This window comes from Patella vulgata, chromosome 2 (assembly GCF_932274485.2).
Source record: "Patella vulgata chromosome 2, xgPatVulg1.2, whole genome shotgun sequence".
NCBI lineage: Eukaryota > Metazoa > Mollusca > Gastropoda > Patellidae > Patella > Patella vulgata.
In genome coordinates this window covers 78061926-78085039 of record NC_065880.2, presented here as the reverse complement: position 1 = coordinate 78085039, position 23114 = coordinate 78061926, and the positions used below count along the sequence as shown (strand labels likewise).

At 39.2% G+C, this 23114-nt stretch overlaps 1 protein-coding gene across 2 annotated transcripts in view; it reads left to right on the top strand.

Moving 5' to 3' along the window:
• LOC126811608 (noggin-2) overlaps positions 1-21756 on the top strand; it is a 37128-nt gene extending 15372 nt beyond the window's left edge. For both annotated transcript variants that reach the window (XM_050537315.1, XM_050537314.1), the window contains exon 2: positions 18005-21756. In XM_050537315.1, the coding sequence (XP_050393272.1) occupies positions 18015-18737 (723 nt within the window). In that variant the 5' untranslated portion in view covers positions 18005-18014 and the 3' untranslated portion in view covers positions 18738-21756. The remainder of the gene's footprint in view (positions 1-18004) is intronic.
• The last annotated feature ends 1358 nt before the right edge of the window (positions 21757-23114 follow it).

Genomic DNA, 23114 nt, shown 5'->3' with positions numbered 1-23114 from the left:
TAAGGAAAATCGTCTAATTGTTAGGATAGGGCGAAAAATCAAGGTACTGACTACATATTGGCGTAAACGTTACATTGCCCTCAACTGGTATATTTTCTGTCTTTATATCGTGGTTACCGATAATATCCGTCACGTATAAGTAGACTACTGTCGTTTTCATTGTAGATTTCATTCATGAAGCTTTCATGATGACGACATTATTTACAGAAAACCCTTCACTTTAATTTATTCTTGATGTCTATTTAATGTAATGTCAATACACCCACGTATCGTTAATCTGTCGTGTTTGCGGTTTCAAAATGGTCCTTAGTGGTCCTTTTCAATGTGGTAATTATCTAAAGTTTTGCGGAAGATGCTAATTGTAGGCCGTTTGGAGAGGTTCGGGAATTTCCGGAGTCTACGATGGCCTCTTTATATAAATGAGTATTTCGGTAATACTAATCCTAAACCTAACCCTTTTTAGAAGACTGAACTTGGGTCCAATTTACCTTTTACCCCTATAAAAAGGGTTAGGGTTAGTATTCCCCCAAATACTCATTTATATAAAGCGTCCATTGTGAACCTCCCCAACCGGCCTACAATTAGCATCTACCATTTTGACATGCTCTAGGGACACACTCCCGGATCAGAATATAGGATGTTCAGATCATGGTGATTACTGGTGTATAAAAGCAACACCCAAAACAAAACTATGCTTCTAATTAGCAACCAGTGAGTTGTAAATGGTACCGTGTACAGTATATGCTTAGACCACATCGCGTTTATTTTGAGGTGTCACGTTCCTCGAGATTTTCCAACGTGGTTCTTTTATGTCAGTAGTGACCTGCCTAGTCGTAAGGATTGGACGAAAAACTAAGTTCCCGTGTAAACGTCGGCGTGCACGTAAGAGAATCCTTGACAGAATTTTAGATAAAAGTAGGGCGTAGCGTCGCTGTCCGAATAAAAATTTCTCTCATAGCACACCGCATGGTCTTTATTAGCCTGGTGGAGTAGAAAAGTAGGACGTTAAACCCCATTTTATTTCATTTCCGGACAACAATTTCCCTCATAGCACACTGCATGGCGTATGCTGGTCTTCGTTTGTTTGGTTGGAGTAGAGTAGGGCGTTAAACCCCATTTCATTTCCGGACAAAAAAATGTCCCTCATAGCACATTGCTTGGCTTATGCCGGTCTTCATTAGCCCATGAGGTCACGGTGGCTAAGTGGGTAAGACGCTGACTCGCTTATAGCCTGAAGGTCGGGTGTTCGATCCCTGCATTGGCTGAGAAAGTTCATCCAGATTTTCTGGCGTGGTTCCCCCTTGTCAGTGATGCAGGACGGAGAGCTTAACAGGGACAGCTGTCTAGTCCTTCGGATGGGTCGAAAAAACAAGGTCCCGTGTATACATTGGCGTGCACGTAAACGATCCATTGACAATTGGAATTCGATAAAAGAGTAGGCCGTAGTTCCGCTGGCCGGGCAAAACTTCCTTCATAGCACACTGTATGGCGTATGCCGGTCTTCATTAGCCCAGTTCGCAGCAGAACAGTAGGACATTAATAAACCCCATTTCATTTCGTTTCATTAGCCCAGGCGGAATAGAAAAGTATCAGGACATTTCATTTCACCCCAAGTTTAATTTAGAAAGCAACCTTTTTTGACCATGCCCGTCTTCATTAGCCCAGTTCGAAGCAGAACAGTAGGACATTAAACCCCATTTCATTTCATTTCATTAACCCAGGCTGAATAGAAAAGCATCAGAACATTTCATCTCACTCCCAAGTTTAATTTAGAAAGCAACCTGTTTTGACTATGCCCGTCTTCATTAGCCCAGTTCGCCGCAGAACAGTAGGACGTTAAACCCCATTTCATTTCATTTCATTAGCCCAGGCTGAATAAAAAAGCATCAGAACATTTCATCTCACACCCAAGTTTAATTTAGAAAGCAACCTGTTTTGACTATGCCCGTCTTCATTAGCCCAGTTCGAAGCAGAACAGTAGGACATTAAACCCCATTTCATTTCATTTCATTAACCCAGGCTGAATAGAAAAGCATCAGAACATTTCATCTCACTCCATGTTTAATTTAGAAAGCAACCTGTTTTGACTAGCCGTTAGATATACCTGTATATTTCTTAACCACCATAACAACTTCTACAAAACCGATTCCTTGTTTGCAGATCAATCTTATTTTCATGTATATAAACAACTCGAGATGATATATGGCGTCTTTCTCCATCCCTAGACCAAGTCGTCGGTTAGTCTGTGCTTATTTTATTATCTGTCTAGCCAAACCTTTTCAAGTCATCAAGTATTTTTTTCTCTCTCTATTTGTGGATAATTTGCCAAATGGAAGTAATTACATATACCGTGCTTTAAATGTTGGGATGTATATCTGAGTCTGATTCTAAAACCCGTTCTCTTGTTATGTTCTTTTAGACAGAGAAACCTATGTTTAGGTGTAAAGGTGTTATGAAGATAAATAACTGAATAAATAAATAAATAAATAAACACTTGTTTGGTTTGATCTGCCGGTTCTATTGTTAGTAAAAAAGATCATCAAATCTGAAACGGAATAACGTTTGTGGAGCCATTATTGAAACCGAGCATTTGATTCCTGCAGTTCTGTCTAGTCGATACGGTTCCGTTTTTGGTGTCTTTGGCCCTTGGGGCAATCAACACAAATAAATCCAACATTGTTCTGTAGAGCTGTGTATATTGAACGTACGGACAGGTTTGTGCAGTGGAACCCATGAAATATCGAGGGTTATAAAGAGCAATAGTGAACTCAGGCCAATTGTTGGGGATCGTCTGTGTCCTAGTCCTCTGCATTGAGTCGACTTGCGTGGTTTCGAATCCCCGGTTGTACGTGACAAGGAGTAGGGTCGCCTGTCCAACCTCGTGGGTTTTCTCCGGGTACTCCGGTTTCCTCCCACTGCTAAAGACCCCAACGCGCAAGCGAATTGTGTAAATAAAATTACACCATATGTTAGTCCCGAAATGACCTAGTTTGTGTCGAGTGGACGTTAAACCCCATTTCTCTCTCTCCCTAGTCCTCTGAATTACGATAATATGGAGTTAAACATCGCGGTTCATTTCTTTTGTTTCTTTTTTTTCTGGATTTCTACAAAACAGCAGCAGTTATTAGTATTCATTATTAGGGTCTGGCCAAAATAAACAGCATTATTTTGTATTCCTTGTTAAGGTCAGGGTCAACAAGAACAGCACTAGTTTGTATTCCTTATTACGGTAAGGACAAACAAGAACAGCGTCAGTTTGTATTTCTTATTAGGGTCGGGCCAACAAGAACAGCAACAGTTTCTATTACTTTTTGTATTGTACTGAACAGTGACTGACCAAAGAATAGCCATGTCAGTTTTATACGCCTACATTAAAATCTTCCGTCCAGCCGTCCTTCATTCACAAGTGCTAGTGGGCGCTCTAGAAACTAAAGTTATCATCCGATATGTTAAATCATGGGACGATTTACGCCCTTATTAAAAAAAAAAACTTTTGTGGACGCTCTAGAGGCTCAAATTATCATCTGATTGTCTCTTGCAATTTATACATACATGTATAAGTTCATGAGATGAAGATGCCTGTTGATTTTAAAGGAGAAGTTACATTTATTTACAGACCCGTTTACATTTTGATTGGCTCAGTAAGTGAAACGTTGGCTCGCTAACCTGGAGGTCACGTGTTCGATCCCTGCGTTGGCCGAGAAAGTTCACCGGGATTTTTCGGCGTGGTTCCCCATTGTCAGTGGTGCAGGGGGGTGGGGATCGGAAGGGGACATCGTATTGTCGTTCGAATGGGACGAAAAAACTAGGGCCCGTGTACATATTAGCGTGCACATAAAAGAACCCTTGGCAGCTGGAATTCGATATAAGAGTACGCGATAGCGCCGCTGTCCGGGCAAAATTTCCTTCATAGCAATTTTGGCGAATGACGTATGTCCGTCTTCATTGGCCCAGTCGGAGCAGAACAGTAGGACGTGAAACCCCATTTCATTTCGTTTACATTTTTAATTCTAACAAGAGTGGGTGGTAACGACTTTTTCAGACCAAATTTTGCCCCCTCCCGTGATTTTACTAATAACTACAGCAATATACCGATCAACTACCGCGTCACTACTGCTAATTGGCTATAATATGATTGTCATGCTGGGTATGTATAGACTACCATGCTGGTATTTCAAACACCCTCATATTAGAAGAATTTGGAATAGTTTCACAGTCTTGAAAAGTTATTAATCTGAAAGTCTTAAACCTGTGCTTTAGATTATTACGATCCTAGAGAGATACGGGCTTGTTATAAGTTGTTAATCCTAATGCGTTATGTATTTACCTTTCATTCATTGAAGCCACGGTGGCTCAGTGAGTAAGAAGCTGGTACACTAACCAGTATGTCCGGGGTTATATCCCGGTGTTGACCGAGAAAGAATCAGCGTGGCTTACCCTTGTCAGTGGTACAGGACGGACGGACTAGCAAGAACAGTGTCTAGTCGCTCGGGTGGCACGAAAACCCGATGTTTTGCTCATAACGGTGTGCACGTAAAACCTCTTGACAGTTGGAGTTCGAAAATAAGAGTAGGTCGTAGCGCAGAAGTCCGTGTAAAATTTCCCTCTTAGTCTGTCTTCATTATCCCAGTCGGTGCAGCTCCACTTCAGTTCATTTTCCGGCGTGATTCCCCCTTGTCAGTGATGCAGGACGGAGGGCCTGACAAGGAAAGCTGTCTAGTCGTTCGGATGGGACGAAAAACCGAGGTCCCGTGTACACATTGGTGTGCACGTAAAAGATCCCTTGACAGTTGGAATTCGATATAAGAGTAGGCCGTAGTGCCGCTGTCCGGGCAAAATTTCCATCATAGCACACTGTATGGCGTACGCCCGTCTTCATTAGCCCAGTTTGGAGCAGAACAGTAGGACGTTTTAAAACTCCATTTCATTTCATTTTCCACTTGAGTTCCATTCTTTAATGATGGTGTATATCTTGTTAAATTTTGATGGTTTAATTCATCTTTAAGCAGGAAGAGGCTAGTGGTAATTGTGTGAATGAATCAAGTGAGACGACTCCACACCTAGTTTTACGTGTTATTAAAGTGTGATAGTTTGTGTCTAGTCGTTGTAAGCACAGATCCATGGCACCAACCTACATACCTGCAACAGGTGGTTTCTACAAGCTTTCTGTCTTAATCTCTCCTTAATGATGTATATACTTCACATGTATACTTACTAATTACAATACTTTATATATCATCATCACAGACCAGGATATTACAATACTTTTATATATCATCATCACAGACCAGGTTTATTGTTTGCGTGTACCTGTGGTACGGTAATGGCTGGAAAATGCTTTGTATATCATCACAAACCAGGCATATTATTACATGTATACTTACTAATTACAATATACCATATATCATCATCACAGACCAGGATATTGTTAGAGTGGTGCCCCCATGTATATACTTCACATGTATACTTACAATACTTTATATAACATTTCAAAGACCAAGTTAGTGTCTGTGTGTAGGGGGGGGGGGGGGGGGTTAACGTCCGCTCAACACTAGTTCATTTGGAGACAGACACATGGTTCCATTTTTTTTAATAATTCGTGTCTTTAGCAGTGGGGGAAATCGGAGGACCCGGAGAACTCCCACGAGGTTAGATACACGACCCTACTCCGTGTCACGTACAAGTGTAGGATCGATAGCACGCAACTTGACTCAATGACAGACCTTATGATCTAAAGCGCACGAGTTATACTGTTCGGTCACCCTCCCCCACCGTATGTTTAGTGTGTTCACGTAGTACGGTAATGGCAGGAATTTTGAAAATATTAAGCATACTCTACCATAACAGTTCAGACTGATAAACACAGAAACATTGGTGCTTTGAGAGAGAGAGACAGGGAGTGAGAGAGAGAGAGAACTCGACACAAACTAGGTCATTTCGGAACTAACACATGGTTCAATTTAATTTCAATCATTCGCTTGCGTGTAGGGGTCTTTAGCAGTGGGTGGAAACCGGAGGACCCGGAGAAAACCCACGAGGTTGGACAGGCGACCCTACTCCTTGTCACGTACAACCGGGGAATCGAAACCCCGCCAGTTGACTCAATGACAGACCGTATGATACAGCGCGCGTGTACTAACCATTCGGCCATCCACCCCACCCCCCCCCCCCCCTTAGTGCTTTGAAACAGATCCAACACGATTGACAACATATGCATTTTATAATTATCATTAACGTCCTACTTTTCTGCCCCGACTGGGCTAATAAAAACGGGCATATGCCATGCCATGCTACGGCCTACTCTTATATCGAATTCTAGCTGCAAAGGGATCTTTTACGTGCAGGCCAATGTGTACACGGGACCTCGGTTTCTGGTCCTATTCGAACGACTAACAGCTGTCCTTGTCAGACCTTCCGTCCTGTCCATTGGATAATATGTACTGTGCTATGAGTGAAATGCTTCCCAAATGTTCCCAAAATTTAACGTGCTGCCAATGGAAACCAACCACAGTTCGCCAGTTTTTAGTCCCACCCAAACGACTAAACGCCCCTCCATCCTGTGAAAACGGGGGGGGGGGGGGGCGAACCTGAGCCCTACTGGTTAGTGAGCCAGCACAATATTCATGTAGCTACCATAACGTCTTCCCTAATAATGACCATTGTATATTTTGTCAATGCAACTTTTAATCTTTATCTCTCACCCATTTCCAGATCTATGTTTTCTTCGATTAAATACATTGTCTGGAAAGAGGGTTTACATTTTGTTAATATATATCTTGACCTTATTGTAATTGGTTTAAAGGGCCAATCCCGATAATATTTTGGAGAATAAAACTGCTTAATTTTGTGTTAAAATCTCTTAAAATCCTCTACCTTAGTGCCGAACAACTAACTCAATATTTGTCATTCGTTTTCAAACAACTTAAACCCGCCAGTCTTCATCTGTATAGACCCCTAAAGAAACGGGAATCGATTATCAGGTCGCCCAACGAAAAAATTGACCCGAAATCTTAAAAAGGGTTACGTGTCCGGATAAATATTTTTGACTTTCACGTCCAAACGACTCAATATAAGTGGGCGCTTAAATTTCATACGTACTCGGACTTTTATTTTTTGAGACTCTGTTCAATTCGGGATGGTCCCTTTAACATCATTTTAAATATTGAACAGAGATTGCTGTCGAGTTCAGTCTCATTCTTATAAACAAAGAGCGCATGTACTTGCGGTATTTTAAGTAGTAATTGGTCTCTTAAAGGTTTCTGTATTCTCAGAGATAGTCTGAAATTCAGGAACCGTTTGTATAAATTCTTATAAATGTTGATAACATGGTGATATAGGCGAACACCACTGTTCATTATGAGTACAACCGTTGTTATTTTTCAGCTATTGAATTTACCATCTGAAGTCTATGTAGACACACAAGGAGTAGGGTCGCCTGTCCAACCTCGTGGGTTTTCTCCGTGTCTCCTCCTCCGCGAGCTAATTATTGAAATAAAATCGAACTATGTGTTAATCCCGCGGTGTCTCGAATTCGCTGTCGGTGTTACCGGGAATTTCCCGGGTGGCTTCTCATTGTCAGTGGTTTCGGACGGGTGGCGTGGCAATCAACAGTGTTTACTCCATAAGATTGGACAAACAATCGAGTTCCTGTAAAATATTTCTTTGGAGTTAGAATTCAAATTCTAGCATAGCGTATTATACCCGTCTTCATTCTCCCGGTTGGTGTGCTTAAGTAGGACGCTAAACCCCATTCCATTTCATGTCTGATAGACCTTAACAACCAATGGGTATTAAAGTAGGCAAGTCTTTAACTCAATATCATCAGAAGTCTTCGACATTGCAAACACGACTTATAGGTGTTATTATCTTACTGTGAAAAGATGGGCTTCTGATATCCAATATTTAAGACAAAATGGAAATTTTAAAATTGGCACAAGAATCGCGTGCCAAAATGCTTTCCAGCGCCATTTGTAATGAAGCGACTTGATGAACAAGACTAAGTATACCCCACAGGCGATTACTGCCTGCAGTGTGGACTGAAATAACCAGATGCCAAAGATTGCCATTCAATTGAGACTTCTGTCGTATTTCGCCGAACATTACTGATTAGAAATTACAGTAAAACAGAAACGATTGATTGTAAATCAGTTTATATACATCCGCATTACATTATTATATGCGTTGCAACCTATTTGTGCCCATTTCTAGGTGCCAAACAGTTTAGATTTAACACTACGTCGTAGCACAGTCATGCTTTCGGCTTGTAGATAATTAATGTGGACTTGATACCTCTGAAGGTGGCACAAAGTCGACATGCCAAAAATCCCCGGTTTAGACATAATTTCCGTGCCTGTTAAAAACGTCTGAAAAACATCTTATAAAAAATGTTCTCAATTAAAGTAGCTTGTTTATCATTTTTTTTTTTTTTTTAAGGATAAACCGCTAACATTACTTACACACGATGTCCAATTCTCTTTAAAATACATTGGGGCCTCGGCGGTTCAGTGATTGTAGCTCTTGCCCATCAGCGCACGGGTGGAGAGGATGGGGGTGGGGGGATTTGGTCGAGGTTTTGGCCGAGAAAGCTCCTCCAGATTTTATAACCTGACACCGATTTGCAGTCAATGTTTGTTCTAAAACCGTCTAGTCATTCGAATGGGACGAAAAACCGAGGCCCCTCCGTACACTCGTTGAGGTGTAAAAATAAATCCTTGACAGTTGGAATTCAATGAAGAGTAAGCGAAAAACCCACTGTCCAGGCAAAATGTCTCTAATAGCACGCTGTATGGCGTATTCCCGCCTTTTTTCGCCCAGTCGATGCAGAAAATTAGGACGCTAATCCCCATTTCATTTCATTGTCTTTAAAACTATGACGTTTAGGTTTTACACGGTGTGGAGGTGTAAATATTTCATTTTGGTTGGGGTTTTTTTTATATGTGCATAATTAAACCTGTATCCTATTGCTTGTCTAACATAAACATTTCCTAAAAACAAACTTTAAAATTATAACGACTAGCCAAATGTAAACTGTGTAATTACACTATATATATACGAAGGCGTCATTGTCGCCGTTAGCAAAGAAACTAATATTACTAGCCTAGACGATAGTCTTTGTTTTAAAAAAAAGCAAAGATTAAACGTCACAAATTTTTACAAATATGTAATAAGGCAAAGAAACTATCGTTTTAGACTAAACATCATTTTACAAGGAACCAAATGTCAATTAAATATTGACTCCTACCTGTGAAAATTCATAATTACAGGTATATAAGGCTGTTTTCATTGATCAACGGGGCGCCATAGCCGCAAATAATACGGGCTTGGGGACTAGTGAATGTGTTTATCCCAAGAGTAGTGCAAATATTCAAGTGTTTAAAGGGAGAGAGAGAAATGGGGTTTAACGTGCACTCGACACAAACTAGGTCATTTCGGGACTAACATATGGTTTAATTTTATTTCAATAATTCACTTGCGCGTAGAGGTCTTTAGCAGTGAGATGAAACCGGAGGACCTAGAGAAAACCCACGAGGTTGGACAGGCGACCCTACTCCTTGTCACGTACAACCGGGGAATTGAAACCCCGCCAGTTGACTCAATGACAGATCGTATGATACAGCGCGCGCATGCTAACCATCCGGCCACTTTATAATTCCATCTTCATCTTGAGTGATTTTGTATATAAAATTGTTATAAGAAATCGGTAGCCGCGGTGGCTCAGTGAGTAAGACGTTGGATCGGCAGTCTGTAGGTCTATTTGTTAAGGCCATCTCTATTTTTGTGAAATAAGGTTAGCGCGCGTGATTTTTGGCGAGATTGTAGGTTAGGGTTAGGATAAGCATTGGGGCTAGGTCCAAGGTTAGGGTTAGGTGTTGGGATTAGAGCTAGCCGTGTTTACATCTCGTGACCTATGACGAAAAATTGAGCTAGCCTTATCATTTAGCAGTAACCATGTCTGTACCCCTGAGGTAAAGTTTATGTACACCTTACTTGAGACAGAAAACTTAAAAAGATACATACAATATATTTACATACACTGAGATTCAGTATATTGAAACGTAAGCGAGTATAACAATATTGCATTATAACCTTGTCAATGAATGTATCATATATAGACATGTACATACAATTGTTGATTTTCGTTCTAGTTTATTCTAATGAATTAAAATGGCTTCATTGACGCCTTTATTGTTTACGAATTCAAATCATAAGAAAGTAGAGAGACACGGTGGCTCATTGAGTAAGACTTTGGCTCGCTAACTGAAAAAGTTCATCTGGATGTTGGGGGCCTGACGAGGAACAAAATACAGTTGATGGTACGGGACAGACAACCGTGCACGTAAAGAACGCTTTTGTGTAGACTGGGGGCAAGGGGGTCTTTATAAGTGGGAGGAAATCGGAGGACGCGGAGAAAACCCACGAGGTTTAACAGGCGATCCGGACACATACAAGCTAGGAATCGAAACCAGACCACTTGACTCGATGACAGAACTTACGATCTAAAGCGCACGCGTCAAAACATTCGGCCACCAATCCTCTAGTACACCAGAAACTTTAATACTATTTGCAAAGAACGAATTGTAGTAATATCGGTAGCAATATCACAGACAATTACGGTCATTGTATTTTCTAGTGAGACTCAGATTATGATCATTCATTTATTTCAGAAAACATTTTTTGTGGAATTGAAAATAAAATAGACTTTAAATTTAATCGGTATGGAAGTGGCGTGTTTATTAAGTTATTTGAAGCAAGCGATGGATTGGCACCTTATTGTTCTTGAGCCAGAAAAAAATGTTAGAGGAGCGCCGATGAGACGGCATAGAAAATAAAGTTGGTCAGAATGCATATTGATTTTGTCCTCTTTAATTTGTTCAGTTAAAGATATTGTTTAACATGGTGTTATTTATGACACGTTACACAATCACTAGTCATCTTCTTATGTTTCCACTCGGATTAACACAGGCCTTTAATGACACAATCCAACTCGTGTCATCTCCATTCTTCAACATCATTGTTGATTAGCAGCCATTATCTAGAAACCTTCATCCCTAATCTCACACCCATCTTTAACTCATTCCGTAGATGACGAAATGCATTTTACCAGTGGTCTCACCCCAACTTCATCTTAGATCAGTTTAAAGAGTCGCTGTCGCTTTTGGCAATTGTTTCCGGTTGATAAAAAAAATAAATTCCGATCTGATTTCAGATTACCATACTGATTACCATCGGGCATGTTAAAATTAGATAATTTAATTATTTTATTTTTTTGTTATAGTTAGGGCGGGGGGAGGGGGTGAGAATATAAGACACGTGCTTTAGATCATAACGTCTGTCATTGAGTCAAGGAGTAAGATCGCCTGTGCAAACGCGGGTCCTCCGGTTTCCCCACTATGCTACGGACCTCCACGCGCAAGTGAATTATTGAAATAAAATTGAACCTTATGTTAGTCCCTCCCTCTTACTTTTATATTTACCAGTCTCATTTGCGATTATTCTACGGGTTGAAGTTTATCTGAGATCTAATACACCAAGGGAGTTGGATGGTCTAGTGGTTGAACGCGTGCGCGTAAAATCACAAGGTCTGTCATTGAGTCACGTGGCGGGATTACCCGCTAGAACGTGACAAGGAGTAGGGTCACCTGTCGAACCTCGTGGAGTTGGTAATACATTTACAGATGTATATGAAGTTCACAAAGATTACTTTCCTCATTCTGCACACTGAGAACTATAGACTTTTAGAATAGACCTCTGTACTGAATGACCACCATATTGATAAAATCGTAATCTATTTTGTAATGTAGTAGTGCCCCGTTTTACCTACACTCAAATACTAAATAGACATTCTCAATTTTATTACATGGAAGCAGACTAAATACCTTTCAAATTTCTCGAAGTATGCTTAGTGTTTTCGAATAAAATCATCGACTTACGAATTAAAATGTTCTCAAGAGAAGCTAATTGTAGACAGACGGGGTAATCATCGACTTACGAATTAAAATGTTCTCAAGTGAAGCTAATTGTAGACAGACGGGATAACCCTTGTCAGTGGTGCAGGACGGAGGGTCTGTGTCTAGTCGTTCGGATGGGACGAAAAAACGAGGTCCCGTGTATACATTGGCGTGCACGTAAAAGATCCCTTGGCAGTTGGAATTCGACATAAGAGTAGGCCGTAGTGCCGCTGCCCGGGAAAAATTTCACCCATAGCACACTGTAAGGCGTATGCCCGTCTTCATTGTCCCGGACGGAGCAGAACAGTAGGACGTTAAACCCCATTTCATATATTGTCCTAACGAAAGTGATAATGCAACTTTAAGACACATGTTTGCAATTCTTGATGTCGATGAACCGTTATCAAAACAATGTGAATTTTAACACCTTGTTTAGAAATAGAAATGTTTCAGTAACATGCTAGCTCTGTCTCTCTGTAACAAATTTTATAAACATCAGGTTTTAAGAATTTTTTTCTGTTTTTTTTTTCTATTTGAATAACATTGTTTGTCGGCTTAGGGTGCAGTCAAAAATATCATAGCCGAATATTGAGATAAGAGATAAGTAATTAAAATTCTTGTATATGACACTTTTTCACGGCCCTGTGTTTATGGTGTAACCTGTATTGTGAAGAAGATGTGAAATATATAATTGGGTTGTTTCAATACAAGATATAATCAACTCAACCGTTTCAAGAAGGCCATTTCACGTTAATATATTTGTATCGCTTCAGAATAGGACAAAAAAAAACTTATTTGTAAATGATACATAAAAGAAATGCTATTTCATGATGTTAGATATCTGGATCTGATGACAGGAGTAATCCCCGCCAAGGTATGGGTATTGTGCCACAGCCGTATTGTTCAAGAGCACCACCCCACCCCCACCCCCAATAAAAACACTCAATACCTAGACGGTGGCTTGGTGAATATGGCACTGCCTTAATAACCCGGAATTTCCGGGCACGACCCAGCTTAGTTTCCCGTTGTCAATGATGCATGGGCATGGCAATGGGAAGTTTCTAGTCCTAGTCTGGAGGTCACGTGTTCGATGCCTGGATTGGCCGTGAGAGTTAGTCGAGATTTTCCGGAGTGGTTCCTCCTTGTCAGTGGTGCAAGACGGAGGGCCTGACAAGGACAGCTGTCTAGTCGTTTGGATGGAACGAAAAACCGAGTTCCCGTTTACACATTGGCATGCACGTAAAAGATCCCTTGACATTTGGAATTCGATATAAGAGTAGGCCATAGTGCCGCTGCCAAGGCAAAATGCCCGTTTTCATTAGCCCAGTCGGAGCAGAACAGTAGGACGTTAAACCCCATTTCATTTCATTTCACATACCTTAGGTCATTACTCTAACGTTCTGTGGCTATTGAGTATTGTTCCAAGGTAAATTAAAATGATTAGGTCATCAAGTTTCGTGATTTACATGTACACTTGAAATATATTATCCTAAATTACCGGGAGAGATCTAACGACCTGTCAATCCGTGACAACCGTATAGAAGCCGCATTGTTAAGTATGATCGGACCGCACATAACGTTTTTACACCTTCGTATATAAGTATTAGTTTAATCCAGTAGATATGAAGTAGTAGGTACATAGACCATGATTGACAGACAGTCGCCAACTACCGTCATATTACCAGATTATCTTACATATCACACGAAATCTACATCATACCATATACTATAATCACATTAATAGAAATACATTTCACACACTGCCAATTAAAAACTTTCCAAAAACAAAATTTTACAATTATGACCGACTCGCATCATATTTTTTTTAATTTACAACACTGACAAGGAGGAACGACGTAGGAAAATTCCGAAGAACTTTCTCGGTAATCGAAGGGATCGAACAGGGGGTGAGTCAACATCTTACTCACTGGACCAACGTGGCTCCCGGGCATGAACAAACATGGCAAAGAGTTTGTCTTTTGACTATTGCAATACCATATAATGAATGTACCTTTGCCATTGCCCCCTATTAAATATTACCATTATAATGTGTACCAAATACACATACTACCTGGGGAGGTACGGCCCCGGCACATTTCGAAATTACCATGTAAAGTTCTTGATATTTGTTCTTGTATATGCTTTAATAGCAAACATCATCTGATCTGTTATAGATGTATGTTCGTTGTTTCGACTATTTCTGATAGATTATAAAATTAAAACTATTTCTGATAAAATAGTTAATAAAATTAAAGCTATTTGTGATAGTTTATAAAATTAAAACTACATGTATTTGTGATAGTTTATAAAATTAAAACTATTTCGGATAAAATAGTTTAGAAAATTAAACCTTTCAACACTCCAGTGATTATTTACAGTATATAAATATTTTACTTTTCATTTACACTTAAAATCACAATGCACGGACGACTTAGCTGTTGTGAGTTTATATACTGTTGCATGGCAACCTATGTTTTTTAAGTGTGGGAAGTTTAAACATTCCAACTTGTTATTTTTAATGATATGCCTTGTTTAAAATCGGGTCGCGGGCCGCTTTTAAAAAAAGAAACAAAAAAAATCGCTAAGCTGCTTTAGATCGACAGACAGCGACCACAAAAACCACAACTACTCGGTTATTCTACCATTTAAAACGATTATTGCCACTTTCGAGATACTTGAAATATTTCTTTTTAACCACAGAGATGATTTATAACAGATAATTCTTTATGTCGCGATTTTAATCTGTCTAAATTATGATCTCCTCAATGTAAAAAGTAAATAGAAATAAGTAATGTGTCATTTAATAGCCCTATCATAGTTAGTCAAAGGGCAGGCCGGCTAGCCCCTTGTCTCCGACATTGGTAAAAAGAGATTCAATTGACCACAAACGCCAATTAAAGCGTGGAGAATTGACGGTAAAGTAGCGGTTGTCATTCAAGGTGCTATAGTAGATAGTTGACAATAGTTAGCCAACCCTGGTTTGGTCGCATATTATCGCTATCAACGGTCTAGACTTCGTGCCGCTGTATTTGTTCATATTCGAGTTGACGACAATGGGACTTTAAGTAAAATTATCCACACATATATATCTTTTACTTATACATACATATACATGTAGATTTTTATATACATATCTAAATATACTACACCTTGGCTTAGATATAGTAAGCTATACACAATACAGTTGAAATCAGGCAAGCATAGCGGCGCTCCGTAGTGGGGGGAAAGCTAAAGCAAAAAAAAGGGGGAATAACTTAATTCAGTGCACGTCAAGCTCTGGTCTGTTGTGTGTTGTGCGTTTTCTACTAAAAGTTGAAATCTTGAAGTGGTTGTTCACCAATGAGACGTCTTAGCGCCAGTTCTATTTTTGTGTTTAATCAAGATTCTGTAGATTTAATTAATCATGAAGGATTTGTTTATAGTGTTTTCAATCTTGTGCTCACGATAAAATGTGATAACTGTGTGTTACGTCACGACCTAGGATAACTTTATTTGGATATTTGACGCTTTTTTTAAATTTGTTTAATGGCATAAGAAATGTAAATTTCTACGCTTCGAGGATTGAATGGATTGGTGGTTAGTACATTTTTCTTAATTTTACATATAAAAAAATGTTATCGCATTTCTTGTTTATATGTATTTTTGTGTTATTTATGCGTCTGATTTTAAAAAGACGATTTTGAAAATAATATTGATTAACTTGATTTACCTTTAATGTTATTTCGACGTCTATAAATACTATAACAGAATTAGTTTGACGCTATTTTTACTTCTCTACAACAGTTATTTAATAGAAAAAGATGCATAATATTAAGTGCAAGACGTTTTCTTTGTAAATGAGTGGGTTTAAACTCTGTATTACGGAGACATAGATAATTTATTTTAAATATACTATATACACTGTAGTCTTGTAATTAAATTTGTGGAATGAAATGAATGTGGTTTGAGCTTTACTTTTGGGCGCCAACCGGGCTAATGAACATAGACAGCGGCGTTACCTCCAATTGTTTAGTGAATTCCAACTGTTAATGGTTCTTTACGTGTACGACAGCAAGTACACAGAATCTGAGATTTTCGTCCAATCCGTACGACTAGATACTTTTCCTTGTCAGTTAGGCTCTCTATATTGTGCACCATTGGCAAGTGGGGACCGAGCACTGAAAAATCCGGGATCGAACCTGACAATTTCTGGTTAATGATCCAGCGTCTTAATCACTAAGCCACCGCGGCCCCCGCGAAAATTGAAACAAAGAAAAGATGCACGTAGACACTGTGAGTAAGAGTGGAAATCAATGAGAATTATCAAACCTTTTATAATTTCTTTGGTGTGTGCAGTCGGAATGTGACAATTTTATTTTTAAATGAATGACCTCGCTATTTGATAATTTTTTTTTTAAAAAAATACGTCTGTTTGTGGTTAATTATCCGTCTGGTCTCCTTAAATGTAAATTGCATATATGAGATTGGTTTAATATAGGCTATGCCTGTTCCCAAATTCCTATTCAGATACAAGTCTGATTAAAATATTGTTTATAACAAAAAGAAAATATGATATGACCGTTTAATCTTTGAGACCTTGAAAACAGTTTTGTATTTATGTTTATTCAAAAGTGTAAACATGTCAACATTATCTGAATTTTAAAAAAAAGAATCAAATTGAAATATGTTGCACCATGTAGTGTTGTTATGTGGCACCATGAACCCGTGTCGTGTAGCTAGGTGGCACCATGAACCCGTATCGAGTTGGTATGTGGCACCACGAACCGGTGTTGTGTTGTTATGGTCACCATGAACCCGTGTCGTGTTGGTATGTGGCACGACGAACTCCTTTCCTGTTTCTAGGTGGCACCATGAACCCGTGTCGTGTTGATATGTGGCACCATGAAACCGTGTCGTGTTGGTACGTGGCACCATGAACCCGTGTCGTGTTGGTATGTGGCACCATGAACCCGTGTCGTGTTGGTATGTGGCACCATGATACCGTGTCGTGTTGGTATGTGGCACCATGAACCCGTGTCGTGTTGGTATGTGGCACCATAACCTGTGTCGTGTTGGTATGTGGCACCATGATACCGTGTCGTGGCACCATGAACCCGTGTCGTGTTGTGAAAATAAGAAAGTTGGCAAGATGTCCTTGTAATTTTTATAAAATATGATACGAATTGAAAGGAGATGGGGTTTAACTTCCTTCTTTTTTGCACCGATTGGGGTAATGAAGATTGGCATACAGTGTTCTATGAGGGAAAGTTTGCCCGGACAGCGGCGCTACGGCCTACTCTTATCTGGAATTGCAACTGTCAAGGGTTCTTTTACGATACATTGCCCCTTGCCGGTAGGGATAAACCCGTTACATGTTCAGCCATTTCTAAGTACATTATGTCCAGAATACACGAGATGACTTCTCATGGAGTTGGGGGCGTATAAATTACTTGCTGTGTTTTTACATCCGAGGAATCTGCATGGGCGTCTGTGGGATGGTATGTGTAGTATAAAGCACGAGGCTGGGATTATGCTGGGGAAAGAAAGACTGAAGAAAATAACCCGAGAAAAAGAAAACCCGAGTCTTTTTTCCCCTGCATAACCGAAGTCGAGGACTTTATCTTGCTTATAAATCGTTTATGTTTACATGTACGTAAAATGAGAATATCCCAGAATTCCAGTAAGAAAAACCTTATATCATGTTTTCTTATGGAACAAAAACCTACCTTGGAAGAATAGCCCGTTACAGGTTTAAAGAAAACCTTTCAGAAGAATTATATAACCTCAAATTCCCATCCAAAGCCGCCCCCGACTTTTAGACTACAAGTTATTCCGGGCATAGAATATACCCAAACGAGATTTACCTTTATAGGTTTATAAATAAATATTACCTAACAAGTAACCTTGGTTTCGGAGAATCAAAAGATAAAATCTCGCTTCAAATAGCTATAAATAGTGACTTGTGTCGTGTGCGACACGGGATATGCTTAGGCTTTCTCGAACACCTAATTAAGATGTCTAGACATGGCCATGGCCGCATGAAATTAAATTCTTAATATTATAAAATATATTTTCAGATTTCTAAAGATGTGGAAGCTATTTCAGTTACTGGCGTTGCTCATCAATCTCCATAGCAGTGCGAGCTCATCGTCACAACTCTTCTTCCGGTTATTGGAAGCAGACGATCCGGTATCGGAGAAAGACATTCATCACCAGGACGGCCACAGACCTCATCCTTCAGATACCCTCCCTATTAAAGATCTGATTGAAAACCCAAATACTTCTTATGATCCAAAACCAGAAGATATCAACAGAAAGATACTGAAGCATTTAATAGGTAACGCTTATGATAAGCATTACATGTCCATCAAAACGCCGCCTGAACGTAAAAACCTAACAATGTTCACCATGGTGAGAGGAAGACCAGCAGGTCCAAGGCCCAAATTTGTGAAAGTCTTCAAATCCATTAAACACAAAAATGGTCCAACGTTCAAATTAAAAGTTGGGAAAAAAGAGAGGCGAAAATTTCAAAAATATTTGTGGAATTACACTTACTGTCCTGTGAAATATGTTTGGAAAGATCTGGGTATTCGATTCTGGCCGAGGTGGATAAAGGAAGGCTCGTGCGCATCCAGTAAACAACGGTCGTGCTCGATTCCTCCTGGAATGTCGTGTCGTCCGAGTGGATCCACGACGAAAACTTTATTAAGATGGTACTGCAGGAACCGAACTGTGGAGAACATACCAACTGACTGTGAGTGGTTAGCCTTTCAATATCCAATCATAACAAAGTGCTCCTGTTCGTGTTAAAGTGACTTCGACATATTCGACATATCAGAAACTGTAAAACAACGGTTGTGATTTTTAATGGCATTTATTTTATTTTATTTATGGACTTGTTCACGAGTGAAAGAATGGGAGATTTCCCATTACAATTATTATATAATTGACAACACGAAAGACTGTCGTTGCTTTTATATAATTTCTGACTTTGTGTGTTTGGATTTTAAGACGACTTTTATGGATTGTACATTACAATAACAATTGTGTTAGTCAACAAATTGATATATTAAGACAACACGACATTTATGGATTGTACATTACAATATCTTGCGTTACTCTACAAATTGATATGTTAAAGCAACACGACATTTATGGATTGTACATTACAATAACTTGCGTTACTCAACAAACTGATATATCAAAACAACACAACATTTATGGATTGTACATTACAATAACTTGTGTTACTCAAAAAACTGATATATTAAAACAACACAACAGATTGTAAACCTGTACATCACGAAATACCTTAATTAGTTTATGATTTGGTGTATTCTCTTAATTAGAATAAAAGCAAAAGTTGTTTTGGATTTTAACACATGTGTAGATTGTACATTACAATAATCATTGTGTGTGTCACTCAATAAATTTATATGTTAAAATATTCTATAACAACACGACAGATTTGTGAACCTGTACAAGACAATATCTGTTGTCTGATAAGGACCCTGAGAACATTTTTCTATATATCTAATTCAAATATACTATTCAAACGACGTTATGAATTGTTCGTTCTTCTGTCGCCGAGTTTGTGAATTATTAATAATTGGTTTTAAAAAAGAACTCGGGATTTAACGTCAATAAAGCCATGATTGTGAAGCGACACCACTTTTTAAAAGTTTCCTCAATGTGCCAATCGAGTGTAAATAATCCAGGCTATAATTGTCAATGAAAAATGATATAAGTATATGTGTATATATGCTATTTGTTGTATATAATGTAATTGTATATATATATATATTTATGTATGTGTAAAACCGACAGATCTAGTGCTATCAATGTAATTCGCCGACTGTGAACATTATTTGATCAAGTGATGGCGAGTGGCGACTGTGAACAATGTCAGACTATTAGAGGGAAGTTAAATCAATGAAATCCACCAGGGGGTGTCGACACTGTGTCTATCCACTTCTCTGTATAATTGTTTGGGCGGTAAAGTCAGTGGAGTCTCGGGTCGATTGTTGAGTCTCGGCCAGGCAAGCCATTCAGAAAAAAATCAAAAAGGCAGTTTGTAGGTTCAGGGCCAATTGATATATAATGATTTTTGAAGAAAAAATGTGTTAAAAGATTGTATAGGGTCTGTGCATGTAAATTAAAACATGGATTCACGCAGTCCAATGGGTTTTTAAAATTCGTTTCGGGGCTTTAAATAGCTCCGTTACTATTTAAATATACATTATGCAAGAGCTAAATCTGCCTATTGCAGGTCTTTCTTTAGGCCTGAAATGTTATCTAAATTATTAATTAGACATTAATTAACTTATCCAGACCATAATCAACTCTCGATGTCATCGCTAGTCTGCGATATTTACTGGATTAGGATCCGGTTTGCTGCTCAACTTTCATCCATGATTTAATCATGAAATGGATAATCGAGACTATGATTTTTATCGTACCGACTTCAATCGCTAAATTCTCGGTTCAGGGTGGATCAATTTGACTGAAATTTTCAGCAAATTTCCTTTACATTATCTAGTTTTTAACTATTATAGTAAGAATTGTCAGCTCTTTATTTTATCTCCCATAATGTATCTTTAATAGTTCCATTGCGTCATTTGCATTTTGCCCTAAAATATCAAATGACCCACGGCTTAATCCATGGTAATATGTACTCATATTGTTTAAGAAAAGAAAATCAAAATATTAATGCAAGGTAATATCCCGGCTTGGATTACAATCAGATTAAAAACAATTTTGTTTACAGCAAATAAAGATGACGGCCGTCTTGTAACATAGGGAGCAGGATGGTTTGATCTATTTCACAAGGCCACCTGCATATTTTGCCAAGGTCACAAGATGTAAACAGGGCTGGGTCTTGGGTTAGATTATGATACACGATAATAAGAAATAAGAGAGAAGGAAATGGGGTTTAACGCCCACTCGACACAAACCAGGTAATTTCGGGACTAACATTTGGTTCAATTTTATATTAATAATTCGCTTGCGCGAGGTTGGACAGGCGACCATACTCTTTGCCACGTACAAGCGGGAAATTGAAACCAGCTGATAAAGGCGAACACATGCCATGCAGTGTGCCATAAGCTAAATCTTGCCCGGACAGCAATTGAATTCTAACTGGCGAGGGTTCTTTTACGTGCACACCAATATGTACACGGGACCTCGGTTCATTGTAGAATCCGAACGACTAGACACTGTCCTTGTCAGAGTGACCGCAGGGAAAACCGCGCCGGACAACCCCGAGGAAAATTTCTCGGCTAACCCCGGGAGCGAACCCTAAATCTCCTGGTTAGCGAACCAGTGTCTTACTCACTGGGCAATACGACTTCGATCGTTGGCATCGATAGCGCGTAGTCATGTAAAACTGGTCGTGGCAGAATGGTGCCTTTTACTCATTTTACGCCTTGGCGTACTATTTTAGGAACCCATTTACGTTAGATAGGAAATATTTTTTATCCGGATATACTTCAAACAGCTTTATTTATTTTTCTAATAATTTGCAGAAGGAAAAAAGTTAATATTGTGAGCTAATTAACTTGCACCGATGTCACCCCTGTCAGTGATTGTAGCGGCCTATCGAATATTCACTGCTGATCAGTTTGAGACGCACCTCATTTAGAAAGTTGTTCCGGTCACATGTATATTATATAAAGACCTCATCGTGTATAATTAATCATGTATCAATGTAAATGTGTGTATTTATAATTAAAGCAGGGTATAAATAGTTTTGTGTATTATTTATAAAGATGATGTAATAGTTGTATAAATATTAGATTATAAACTTGTAATAAAGCTGATTTAAAGTAGACATTTATCTTCTTATTTCAATTTATTTTTTGTTCTAGAGAGAGAGAAATGAAATGAAATGAAATGGGGTTTAACGTTCTACTGTTCTGCTCCTAAACTGGGCTAATGAAGACGGGCATACGCCATACAGTGTGCTATGAGGGAAATTTTGCCCGGGCAGCGGCACTACGGCCTACTCTTATATCGAATTCCAACTGCCAATGGATCTTTTACGTGCACGCCAATGTGTACACGGGACCTCGGTTTTTCGTACCATCCGAACGACTAGACAGCTGTCCTTGTCAGGCCCTCCGTCCTGCATCACTGACAAGCGGAAACCACGGTGGAAAATCTGGATGAACTTTCTCGGCCAATGCAGGGATCGAACACCCGACCTCCAGGCTAACGAGCCAGCGTCTTACCCACTTAGCGAGAAAGAGAGAAATGGGGTTTAACGTCTACTCGACACAAACTAGGTGGTTTTGGGACTAACATATGGTTCAATTTTATTTCAATAATTCGCTTGCGCGTCGTGGTCTTTAGCAGTGGGTGGGGGGGGGGGCGGAGAGAGAGAGAGATAGGTGTTTTTGGGGCTAACATATTGTTCAATTTTATTTCAATAAATAAAACCGAATGACCCAGAGAAAACCCAGAGATTGGACAGGCGATCATACTCCTTGTCACGTACAATGCACACGCGCTAACAATTCAGCCACCCCCCCACCTTTTTCCTCTATGTAAATCCTCACTGCATACACCTATTATATGCTGCAGGCATTGTTCCAGAATCGTACGCGAGGTGATATTTTGTCAAAAAGATAGTTGTGACTTATTTGGCAAAGTGGCTAAATCGTTAGAATCCATGCGATTTTCAATTAAGATATGTACCAAGAAATAGCTTGAACTTATCATGGAGAACGACAGTTGCGAATATAACATTTGTGGTGTGAATCCATAAGGATTCAGACTAGTAATTATATCCTATTGACTTCATTGTCAAATCAGTGACACTTCTTGGCCCATAGCATTTTTTTCTTAACATTCTGATGACTACAAAGCGCCCAAAGTGTCACAATCATCTGGTAAAAATATTATTATTAATGGGTGTTGGTCACTTCGATTTTTTGCTAGGCATGGTCAAATGAATGACAGTGACGTACCATTTTATATCTGTTTACTTCCAGGTTCTTCCGCCCTAAAAGTCTGGAATATTCACCAAAATTGGAAATTCAAAAGTCTACGAAAATTGTTATGTGAATGGGAGAAAGAGAGAATTGCTATAAATAGGTGCACTACGTACAGTCTTAGTCCATATGGCGCGAAGAGTTAATTCCCCCTCCCACCTAATCTGAGCTGCAATCGTGATGTCAATTTTACTTG